At 34.8% G+C, this 12837-nt stretch overlaps 1 protein-coding gene across 1 annotated transcript in view; it reads right to left on the bottom strand.

Moving 5' to 3' along the window:
* The window catches only part of lrp1bb (low density lipoprotein receptor-related protein 1Bb), a gene marked incomplete at its 3' end in the record, with an annotated part of 323276 nt that overhangs the window by 83242 nt on the left and 227197 nt on the right, over window positions 1–12837 (bottom strand). The window contains exons 28-32 of the mRNA XM_081367857.1: window positions 12319–12450; window positions 11952–12179; window positions 11245–11419; window positions 10824–10918; window positions 3032–3181 (exon numbers count right to left, since the gene is read on the bottom strand). Of these exons, the coding sequence (XP_081223983.1) occupies window positions 3032–3181; window positions 10824–10918; window positions 11245–11419; window positions 11952–12179; window positions 12319–12450 (780 nt within the window). The remainder of the gene's footprint in view (window positions 1–3031; window positions 3182–10823; window positions 10919–11244; window positions 11420–11951; window positions 12180–12318; window positions 12451–12837) is intronic.

The following is a 12837-nucleotide window of genomic DNA, read 5'->3' on the forward strand; positions in this document are numbered from 1 at the left end:
GAGTCTCTTTCATCTCCTCGCATTGTGTCATTTTGTATTCACATTGAGGATGTGATTACTTTATATTTTATACTTTTTAATCAACTGCATAAGCATGGTAAGGTACATATGCTGTACATCTGCAAGGCATTAAGAGAAGGAAATGATCTTATGCCATTGTTTGACTGGTTCATATTTGGCATGGAAAAGGGGAAACATGGAATTCTAAGTGAAATTCCACTTATACACCAACTCAAGAGACTGCGAGATCATCCGCCCATCTGCATGCATATGTAATCGGCCCCTGGCCATTCAGGCTCTAAGATGGTCTTTCCTTTATAGAGGTGTGATACAGCTTGAAAAATTGTAGAATTGATCCATAATACCAGTGGTATGTGGTGAATACTGTATACCACTGTATATACTGTGTATATAAGTTTTGGGTCAGTAAGATTTATTTTTTGATAGTAATAAATACTTCTATTCAGCAAAGAAGCATCAAATTGATCAAAATAAATACTTTTGCATTGTTAAAAAAAAAAAAAATCTATTTCAAATAAATCCTGTTCTTTTGAACTTTATATCCATCAAAGCATTATATATATATATATATATATATATATATATATATATATATATATATATATATATATATATATATATATATATATATATATATATATATATATATATATATATATATAAAACATTAAGCAGCACAACTATTTTAAACACTGATAATGAGAATTGTTTCTTGAGCACCAAATCATGTTAGAATGATTTCAGAAGGATCATGTGACTGGAGTAATGGCGGTTGAAAGTTTAAAACTTTGCCATCACAAGAAAAAACACAAACTTGTAAGCATAAGAGACTTTAAAAAAAAACATAAAAAAATCATACAGACCCCAAACTTTTTAATGATAGTGTATGCACACGTACTAAAAAAAAACATTTTTTAACCCTAACCCTAAAGAAAATCTTATCAGAAATGTGATGCAGTAGAAAACTTACTACTAAAATCAACAACCATCTACTGCATTTCTGTATTCATTTGTTGGACTAGGAACTATTTGACTCATATCCTAGTGTAGTCTTCCAAGAAAGGGCATAGCAAGCATGTTCAGTACAAACACAAGCAACACACACACACACACACACACACACACACACACACACACACACACACACACACAAAAAAAAAAAACATGCATACCAAAAACACATCTCTGGCAGTTTGTCATACTATAAACGAGAAACATAACTGTCCACCAAACAGACTCATAGGTTTTTGCAGAAGTAATGGAAAGCATTTCCTCAATGGAACAAAGGCCTATTAATTGTGATAGATAGCGGCTACTGAAAGCATCATTTTGCTGTTTTGCTGTACAGTGCTACTTCTTTGAAAGTAACCCATTAGTCTTTGTGGCAGCCTGCATTCTGCTCCCAATTTAATAATGACTCAAACTTTGTTTAATTAAAAGAGTGTCACCACTTCTTACAAATTGCATTTGTTTTTTCAGCTCATCATAGCTGCTCTAAAATAGAACGTGACTATAGAGGTTTTCCAAAGATTAATACCTTTGCAGCATGCAGACAGTGTAATCAGTTAAAACAGGGGTTTAGGGAAATAAATACATGCTAATGAATAATTAACGGGCATACGTTTCCACCCACAAAGACAGACAGAGAGTAATGTGAGAAAACATGTCAGATGACATTGTACATTGAGAGTGTAATACATTTAGACAAAGAGAAAGAGAAATGGTCTAATATAAAGTAAAAGCGCACAATTACAAGCTTTGCTGTATTTACTGCTTTCATTTGAAAGTTATGCAACTCTCTTCCCTTCCAATGCTGCCAGCATGACTGACTTCTTTATAAACCCTAGAATTATAGCTTCTGGCCAATGTTTATAGTTGTAATTTGAGTCATACAGTAGGCTTAAAGTGTGTGATTAAAAATTGCATTGAAAAAAATGGATATCTTCCAAGACAGCATTTATTAGCTTGGTTTATATAAAGCTAAATCATTCAAACTTCTCCACTTTCTAAGATGCATGTTTATGCTCCTCAGGGTCTTTATTCTCATTCTATGATGGGTTTCCTACGGCTAAACGGAAATTGTTAAATCTATTTTTGACAAAATGCCTTTATTTTGTCAGTCTTTACCAATCTGAAGCAAAGTAGCTGTAGACTCAAAGTGTCACAATTGAGTCTAATATAGTCTAATATATCATCATAACTAATTCTGATCAAGTACTGCAACTTTTGACATAAAAAGACCACCTGACCTGGGAATGTAACATTACCAACCACAGTTTGTTCTTCTACCCAGACATTTAGGGATGGTAAATCATGACTCATTTAAATACTGGGCCAGCAATCTCTGTGAGCAGAACAGAAATTACTGAAAATGTAAGTTGACTTTTTTATGTATAAAATAAAGTACAGAAAAATAAACATGGAATAAGGGGAATATACCATTCTTATCTAGTACAATTATCTATTATCAAGTCCAATCAAGTTATCAAGTTTATCTAGTCCAATTGCTACTATGTGCCTTATACAGAAAACAGAACCTTTACAAGACAAAGTCATTACATTTACAATGACAAAGTCTTTGCAAACTTTGACAAAATCAAATAATCAGGTTTTCTTCAGAAAAACTTATTGTTGCAACCGGGTGCCTTTTAAACATAATTTTGTTTCTGATAAAACTGATAAATAGCAGCCAGCTGCTAACCAACTAGATGGTCTGAGGGCATGCCATGTGAGACTAATTTACAATTTTTTCTTTTACCACTTTTCAATTTCACTCATTTTTTCTAATAAATGTGCTCCTCATGGTGTGCTGTTACCAAAGCAACAAAGTCCAGTAATTTCATTCAATATTCTCAAACTCAAACATTAATTAGAAAAACAAATGTAGATAAAATGTCAGCCATATGCCATCAAATCAACATGTAAGCGGCCATTTTCTTAAGGCTAATGGTGGTTAACCTTTGACCTAAGCCTGACTAATGAAGAATGAATTAGATGCTATATCACTTACCCATTACTGCTAGAGCCGCAGCTTTAGTTAAGTCCCTCTTCATGCTTTCAATGACCTCAAAGCCACTGCCGTCCAGATTGCACCTGTTGATAGTCCCATTAGCAGAACTGATCCAATACATCTTCCCTGCTGGAAAGTCAATCGAAAGTCCTGAGGGAAAACAAGAAGTCAGTTAGAAACTGTTGTTTGGAGTGCTGGTATGGAATCCCTTCAGATCATTACTTTAAAATATATCCTGTATATTTATCTGTGTGAGAGTGAGATGTTTTTTGTACAGTACAGTTTGAAATATAGTTGCGACCTCTTTGAGACACACTAAATCACTTGATTAAAATTAATCTCTGTCTAAAACCTGTTTCAAAAGTGGAAACGGTGAGCGTTTGACAGAGTGGGAAAACTGATTGTGACAAGTGAAGGACATTTCAATAGAGTGTCAGGACAGCTTTGATTGAGAGAGGGGCTAGTGCATGATATACTCCCAACAACAACAACAGACAAGACTTTAAACTCTCAGACATCTTTTCCAAGACTCCCTCTAAAACAAAAGAAGCACGTGATTTGATTATCAATGAATGTACATGGGTATAAAAAACTACAGAGGAACCAGATTTAGCTGGAGGATGGGAGCTGTGTTAATGTTTATATACATGAAGGGAATCAAGAGACCGGGGGCCTGTACCATGAAGGTAGCTGAACAAACTCGGGGTTACAGGATTAGTTTTGAGTTGACAAAACCAAACCGATGCAATCAGGCTTTATTGGTACCATGATGCAGCTCATCAACTTTCTCTGTCAACTCAGGCTTTGATCCTTAAAGGAACTGTATGTAGGATTGTGGCCAAAACTGGTACTGCAATCACTTTAAAAATACTGTAGAGCGGTGTATCCCCTCCCCCTCCCCCCTGACTCGAGGTTGCCAGATAAGCTGCAGGATTCAGCAGAAACGCAGGCTGCTTCAATGAGCTTCCGATGGCAAGTGACGACGAGACGTACACAGTAATTTTTTTTCTGTTAATTATGTTTATGCTTCATGAGAGATATTTTGATAAGTAACTATGTATTTAAAAAATGTACTAATTGCTGGGGCCATAATAGCTGAAGAGATAAGCGTTTTTGATTTGATATTTAATTTGATTTGATTTCTTTATTTTGAACATATAAATACAATTACAATTGAAACAAATCTGAGAAAAAAGGATAATAGTAAAACAAAGAAAAAAAACATATAAACAACAACTTATTTTTCAATACGAAAAAAAAAAAAATCTCGATTTAACCCTTAATCGCTGTTAAAAAAGGACAACATTTAAGCTGTTTGGGGTCATTTTGACCCCAAACTTTTAAAGAGCAATTGCATAAGGAAATATACATTTTTTATATGGAAAACTATATATCATTTTTTTTATTTACTTCTCAACTATACATTTATGCTGTGTTTTTGTGGAAATTTTGAAGTTTTTTACCTATTTACTGCACAATTACATAACTAGGCCATAAATTGGCTCATGAAAAATGATTTTTTAAAGAAAAAATCACTTAAATGATGATCTTAATTAAATCTAAATAGTTTTTGGACATTGCTCTATGTGTTAGAGATAGAATACTGACATCTGCTAGTTTGTGGAAAAATTTTAGAAATTATAATTAAAGAAAGAAAGTGCAATGACCACATATATCCAATAGAGGGCCATAGAGACTCATTCATTTTCACTTTATTGTTTGTGATGCTTCAACTTCTCCTCACAACTTTGATATATATATTTTGTGAATATTTATTTAAACATTTTGAAATACATAAAAAAATCTGTATTTTTGTCAGAGTTAGAATTTGTTGTTGTTTTCTGATATATTTTGAATTATCTGCTTTTGCAAATTATTATACATACATTTGCAGAACCATTACAAGTCACCACTATGACATGACTGTGGTGTGTGTGTGTGTGTGTGTGTGTGTGTGTGTGTGTGTGTGTGTGTGTGTGTGTGTGTGTGTGTGTGTGTGTGTGTGAACAAGCTTGTTCCATGTTGCATATGTGACATTTTTCAGATTTATGCCAGTTTAGTTGATTTTATTTGCCAATTTCTATAAAAATGCTCTCTGTTGCAGTGACATAGATGTGTGTGTTTGTGTGTGTGTGTGTGTATGAGATAGAAAGTTCGTTCCACTTTGGGTTTATGCTCTAGGACCAGACCTTGATTTAAATGTAATTTTTTTTTAGATTTATGCCAGTTTTGTTTATTTTATTTGCCAATTTCTATAAAAATGCACTCTGTTGCAGGGACATACACGTGTGTGTTTGTGTGTGTTTGTGTGTGTGTGTGTGTGTGTGTGTATGAGATAGAAAGTTTGTTCCACTTTGGGTTTATGCTCTAGGACCAGACCTTGATTTAAATGTAATTTTTTTTTTAGATTTATGCCAGTTTTATTTATTTTATTTGCCAATTTCTATAAAAATGCTCTCTGTTGCAGTGACATACATGTGTGTTTGTGTGTGTTTGTGTGTGTTTGTGTGTGTGTGTGTATGAGATAGAAAGTTCGTTCCACTTTGGGTTTATGCGCTAGGACCAGACCTTGATTTAAATGTAAATTTTTTTAGATTTATGCCAGTTTTGTTTATTTTATTTACCAATTTCTGTAAAAATGCTCTCTGTTGCAAACACATACATTTGTGTGTTTGTTTATGTGTTTGTGTGTGTCTGTGTGTGTGTGTGTATGAGATAGAAAGTTCGTTCTACTTTTTATTTATGCTCTAGGACCAGACCTTGGTTTATATGTATAAATTTTCAGATTTATAATGGATTTAATTTTATTTTTTTGACAAACAAAATAAAAAAAAGTCATTTTTTTCATTTTCCCATTCATTTTCAATGTGGGGTCATTTTGACCCCAAACAGCTTAAACGGTAAATTTTTTTTTACACACCTTTAGAACAACCAAATCAAGCCCAGTTTTTTTGTGCATGTTTAGATAGGTTATTTAGGAAAAGTCCCAGAGTTTCATGCCTCTGATATGAAGGTAACATTTTTAAAAAATGAAAGAAAAGTCCAGTGGGGTCATAATGACCCCAAACAGCGATTAAGGGTTAAGTAGGCCTACTAAAGTTTTTGTCATAAGTAGGCTAACAAATAACCAAAACATTTGCCACAGCAATTATAACGCGGGACAAATTCAATATCACCAATGGCTATCACAGGGTTGTTTTCAGTCCCATCAGAAAATATTGTTAGAGTTAACTAAATTACATTAGCAATGGTCATACAGGTCAACTTGCAGCATGTGTAACTTAGTCCACGATATACTGTACGAGAAGAACGAATGACGAATATTTTTTTTCTGAGGTAAAGTTAGGCTTCTGTCTCAATTACGTTTCAAATTGCCATAATGGGCATGCTAATGTTGTTTTCCTCAGCGTCTCAGCATAATGACAGAGAAACGGGCTCCTAATGCATTGCAAATGTTAGGATACGTCCATGTGAGCTAATGTTACGTTACTTTGCACGAACATGCATAACTTTGTTCGACTGTCATGAATATATGAAATGTCCATTGACATCAAGTACAAGTTAGCCAAGCATAGATGAATCTTACCTGTCCTGGAGAAAATTAGCAACGTTGCGTCTGTGTTCAAATTTTTCTCCGTTTTCAGCCGTCTCCATCTTTCAAAAGCATCTCCAATACAAATTCTGGTTTTATTTCGGACTTTGTCACGACGAATTTCTGAATTATAACGAGGTCTTTTTGATTTAGTAACGTTAGACATTTTTATCCGACTAGAGTAGGTTAGAGCAAAGCTGGCAACCCGGATCCCGAAACACTACTGACTTCGTGATTGGTTGATAGGTGGAGGGCGGCGCGTCACGCCAAAACACAAGATGACAACATCAACATCAGTTGAGGGCTGCAAGTCCACTTTTTAAATGACAATATCCTAGCCATACTACTGTTGTCAGTGATATAAGTATTTGAAATGAACATGATTTCTTAATGTCTAGTGACACATCAGGGCCATTTTATGATTAATTGAAATAGATTTCTTACATACAGCTCCTTTAAGTTATGATTACTCCACGCGCGCGTGCACATAAAAGAGTGATGTCGACACTGAACAACCAATCGCGGGTAGAGCGAGAGCGATATATTTTTCTGCGGAGGAGCAAGAGATAGTCATTCATAATTACGATGAATTTAAATATGTATTTCAAGCTCGAAACAATACGGTCTCTGCTGCCAAAGCAAGAGAAGACTGTTGGAGAAAGATTGCTGATTGTTAATGTGTAAGTTAAACAAATACGTTCTATATTTATGTAAAATTATGTATACATGTATGTGTAGCCTATACGTGTAATATAGCCTATAGCCTATTTTTATAATATGGCTAATAATATTTATAAAAATGTGCATGTACTAAGAAAGATTAATATTCATTGATTTTTAGATGCAACCCCAAATCCAAATGTTCTTGGCAGCAGATAAAGACAAAATCTAAAAATATAATTCAAAGTTGTGAGTATTTACCACAACCTTTTATTATTTTTGTGAACATTTTATCACAAACACTTGTTTGCAGCAAAAAGAAATAAATAGTTAAATTCAGAAAACCAGAATACACTGTGGCAGAGGAGTTGGCTCTGAGTAGGCAATAAGGGACGGCCGGTTATGGATGGGATTACAGGTGATGTACAATCTGACCCTGGTGCTGGCTCCTCTAAGCAAGTAACACTGGGTACGTGTGCAATACATTACTACTTTTAAATATGGCTGACTGTATGTTCTGCAGTAGAGGGAAATATGGTGTTCCTGTTAACCGTTGCCAGTGCGCCCGCGCACTGAAGCGTTTTTTTTTTTATTTAGTTCAAATTTACTATCAGATTTAATGTTATACCTTGACAAACTATACATCATTAAAAAGATATAAGACTCAAGTTTCAGTATTTGACCACTATTGTATTCTGAGAAACTTATAGCGACAGTTATTTCTTAATTTCTGTCAGGAGTTATGAAATGAAAAAATGAGTCGATACCTTTAATATGAATTATGCGCGTCAGCCGGTTTCATTCATAAAAAAAACTCCGTGCTGTCGTCATGACAGCGATTCACAAAACAACGTCCCTCAGGGCTTTTAGCTCAAAAATGTGCAGATTTGGAGAAATATTGATAGATTCTCATAGGTTTACATCAGATCTCTATTGACAGGAATAATATTTATTGAATTTATACCCAAATGCGTCGATGTAATCTTTATGAGCGTTTGGCACTCTCATTTACTGTGTTTTCAATTCATACCAATAGCCTGAGGGCGCTATATGCACAAGAATAACCCATATATGGAACATGAAGAAGAGCCATAATCATGTGACATTCCAGGACGTCACTGATACACACAAAGCTACAGAGATCGCGCTGTATAACATGCAGATAAAGATGTTTTGAAGACAATAAACATGATTGCAATGATATTTGAGTTACCTGTGTTTTTCAAGCCATGCCAGGTATTTTCATAATAATAGATTATATTTATAATGTAATGCTAATCTATATAGACCATCATTGTGCAGAATATGATCAAATAGTATATTTTCTGTCTGATTTTTTTATCTGATGTCAAATTAGCACAAACATGGTTTTAATCTCATAAATTGTCATGTATTGATGGTGTGCTAAGCTAACATGCTAGCTAGCTCTAGGTGCTTCTATCTTGAAAAAAATGTAACTAAATACAGAGTTTTAGACTTATCATCTTCATATTTTAAATATAATATGGTCAGACATGTGGCTTTAGCTGCAGTGCATTTCTAGATTGCTACAGTGTCAACTTCAATTTTATTTTCATGAAGATGTTTTATAAAAATACATTTCTAATAACTTTACAAAACTTTAAAGCTATTTATAACAATTTTTTTCATTATGACAATAATTAATTCTACATTTACAATAAACTGCCAGGTGTCAGCTTTCAAATGAGATCATACTTGTGCTTTTAGTACAAAGGGTTCATGAACTGTATCTGTTTCAGTTTGGGTATGTCATTTCTGGGGATTTTTCAAAAGTGGGGTTGCAGCTTAACAGGTTAATGTTACTATTAATTTAAAGATTCATCTCACATGTTCCCCTAGAGCAGTGTAGATTGGAGCAATAGACTGCATACATGTTGCAATGACTCTAGGGAATCCTATCATAAGATTAACAGAATAATAATAAAAAAGATGTAAAATAATTCTTTCTGTATTGTATAGTACATTTGTGAAATTTGCTTAAAAAAAAAAATGTGTTCATGTGATGTCACCCTATCAATATATCTTACCGACAATTTTATAAAAGCCCTCTTTTATGGACATGGTCGATAAATGTCCAGGGACCACTATTAATGAAACTATTCATGTACTCCTGCAGAGCGACCTTGCGAATGGTTTGACAAACCGTGTTTTCCCCTAGCTTCTGTGCGTCACCCACCGTGCAAGTATGTACCACTTGCAAAAAAAAAGTAAGTGCATGAATTCGACGTGTTAAATTCTTTATGTGCGGCTCAAGAAGTTCGCAAAGATAAGACATTCCTTCCGTGGAAAATCTGTATCTTTCATACAAATAACTATCAGGAAAGGCAAGGGGATTTTGTCATGCTAAAAAACTCTTTCTTTACGAAGTGCTCGTCTAACATTTCTTTTGCGATCCGATTGTCAACCGGATTTGGAAGAAAAGGTGAAGTCATTGCAACAGACACTGGGAATAATTTACGTCACCTATATGTTTCTTTGCTCTCAGCTGATTGGTCAAACTTCAGTCTGAGATCTTGAATCCAGAACATAACCTGCCCCGGAGTAGGTTAGCCGTGCAGCGTAAGATACCATGGCAACGAACACCGATTAAAGCCAAGCTACTTTCATAGTACCTAAAACCCAGGGTTGGCGGAAACTAAACTGAAACATAGCTGGCTAGACATCTAAACCGGCTTCATGGTATAGGCCCCAGGGACGCACAAACTTTGTAAATGAACCTGTTAAACCACAAATTTCTCGTGAAAGAGTCTCCACAAAGAGTCGTGACTTTGTGAGGCTGTGGAAATGAAATGAAACTTATATCTGTCACGTGTCTAAGAATCCAATAAGACTTGAACCAGGAAATCTCACAAAATAGTTTTCCTTTAAAGGAAACTCGAATACTCAGGAAGGTTGCATGTAACATAAACACAACTAACACTGACAATGACCAACATTGAACTGAACCAAACAGAAGTATTTATACACCAGGGAAATTAGCTAATTAAATGACAACAGGTGACCGAAACGACTAATCAAACAAACTGAGAAACTAGGTCAAGACAAACTAAGAACAACTGATGACAACAAACTGAAAGTCCATAAACATGACAATATCCTCAAAGCCTTTAAATTCAGCAGCAGTTTATAGAGACAGTTGACTCAAGTTCAAGTTTTCAATGATCATATTTAAAGGTAATTAACTACAGCAATTGCTTTACTATAGGTCAAAACTATACGGATGACTAATCAGAGGTCTCTTCAAAAAGAAAATAGTTGTGGCCAGTTACATTTTAGACTGAAATGGATTTCACTGCGTTTTAAATAAGTTACGTAAAATTGTTTTTCTTATATTTCGTATAGTTTTTCAGAATAAAAAGTATGATTTTGTCTTCAGAAATGTAATTAAGAGTACATTGAAAAACAGTGACTCATGTGCTTTAAACCCTTGTGAATGTAAGAATTGCGAGGGAATCAAAGAGAGAAAATTGACATACAGTAATATTGAAGCTTTCTCTTATAGACTGAAATCAGACATACCAACTGGTTCTCTCTGGTTTTGATGAAGAACCTTCCTGTTACTTCCATCCATATTGGCTACGTTTATTGTACTACCATCAGTCCAGTAAATTTTTCTAGACCATGAAACAAAAAAGACAATTTTAGGAGAAACATTTAAAATAATTATTGTGGTTTGTATTTAAGGTTGACGTTGACATGACACATGAGGTCGACATAATTATATATATAGAGAAGATATATATATATATATATATATATATATATATATATATATATATATATATATATATATATATATAAGAAGAAGAAGGGGAAGAAAATAACATGTATTAAATTAATTTATTCACACCAATTAATACGAAATTTCTGATAAATATAGGCAATAAGAGCAAACAAAAATCTTACTCATACTTGCAATCTGTCCATGTGGGCTGCTTACCCTTTGGCTGGGTGCACAGTCAGACACTTTGGTTTGTCAATCCCATGGATGACTGAGGTTTTTAGAGATCCATCTAGTCGGGCAACATTGACCTGCGTCTCCTCGTTCTCAGAGCTCAGCCAGTACATGTTCCTTGAGAGCCAATCTATTGCTAGCCCACGGCAGTTTTGAATATCTGCACGTAGCAGAGATAGCCATTAACACAGGAGCACATTACAACAAGCCTCATGGGTGACTGCAGCACTTCTGCGCATGCTGTAATAAAATGTTGTGTGCAAATAACTTTCAAAAGCACATGCTTGGCATGCTAATCAGTTTGAGAAGGTTTAAGACATACACTGTGTGCTTGATAACAGACAGCACTTAAGAAAATCTACAACAGTCTACATCTCGCACTACTTTTGCTTTTCTTAATGCATTCCTTCAACCGTCATTTTTTTTATGCAGGCTGCCTGTGAACACAGTCTTCTAGTAATTGAAAAAACAATTTAAGACTGAGTGTCTGACAAATAAAACGGTGTCAGCTCAAATCTACAATGTGGCAGCAGAGGAAAAAATATGTATATAACACAACTTGTTAATAGGCAGCACAGACATGAAATAACTCTCATAGGTGGTGTTTATTAAGAAAACCCTTACATTAACCACACAGAACATAAAAAAAAGAAAGAAAAACATATGTTTTGTGACTTCCTGTTTTTACTCACCTCCGGAAATGACGGTTTGAAGGCCTGTACCGTTAATGAATGCACGCTTTATTGTTTGAGTTTTAACGTCCGCCCAATAAATCCTTTCCTCAAGAGCGTCGTAATCCACCACAGTGACATCATCAATGTCAGGAACCGTCAAAGCAGTCATGACATTCATGTACGGATTATCAATGTCCACCCCACGGATCTCAGATCGCCTCGCATACAACAGGAACTTCTTCAGGGCTGATGCCAAAACAACAACAAAAATAATATATATATATACAGTATATTCAAGTATATCAAGTATATTGACTTATATATAACCAATACTTCCTCTAGAAAGCTCAAACTGATCCATACTTGTGTGAGGGACGTTACTCACCCACACAAGAGTGGTTGTTGAGGGAGAGCTTCATGAGGTGAGGACACGAACAGGATGCCGTGCGATTATAATCAATGAGACAAAGATGGGAGCATGGACCTCTTCCATCGTTTCCTTCGCACGGGTTTGAGGCTGAAAAACCCAGGGTGACACGCATTTAAACCAGGGAAAGAAAACATAAGGAGAAAAATCAATATTGCATTTTATGAATTAACCCTCTGGGGTCTGAGGTGTTCTGACATGCTCTGACATTTGTGCTTATTTCTGTTACTTGTGACATTTCATGGCTAAAGTCGTATTACACTGTATTCAGCACAAACTCTGCTACAATAATATGTCAGCAGAATGTATGTAAAAGTTTGTAGTTTTGAGATAATGACGTTTATGCGTGGTTTGTGGAAAAAAAGAAAAAAAAGAATTGAAAACATTTGAAAAAGAACAGCTGCCGACTTACAACAGGAAATAAACAACTGTTACTATACAGTCAAACTGACAGAATTACTTTTCTTGATGAGGAAG

Source organism: Scardinius erythrophthalmus, assembly GCF_964197995.2.
Source record: "Scardinius erythrophthalmus genome assembly, chromosome: 6".
Taxonomy (NCBI): Eukaryota; Metazoa; Chordata; class Actinopteri; order Cypriniformes; family Leuciscidae; genus Scardinius; species Scardinius erythrophthalmus.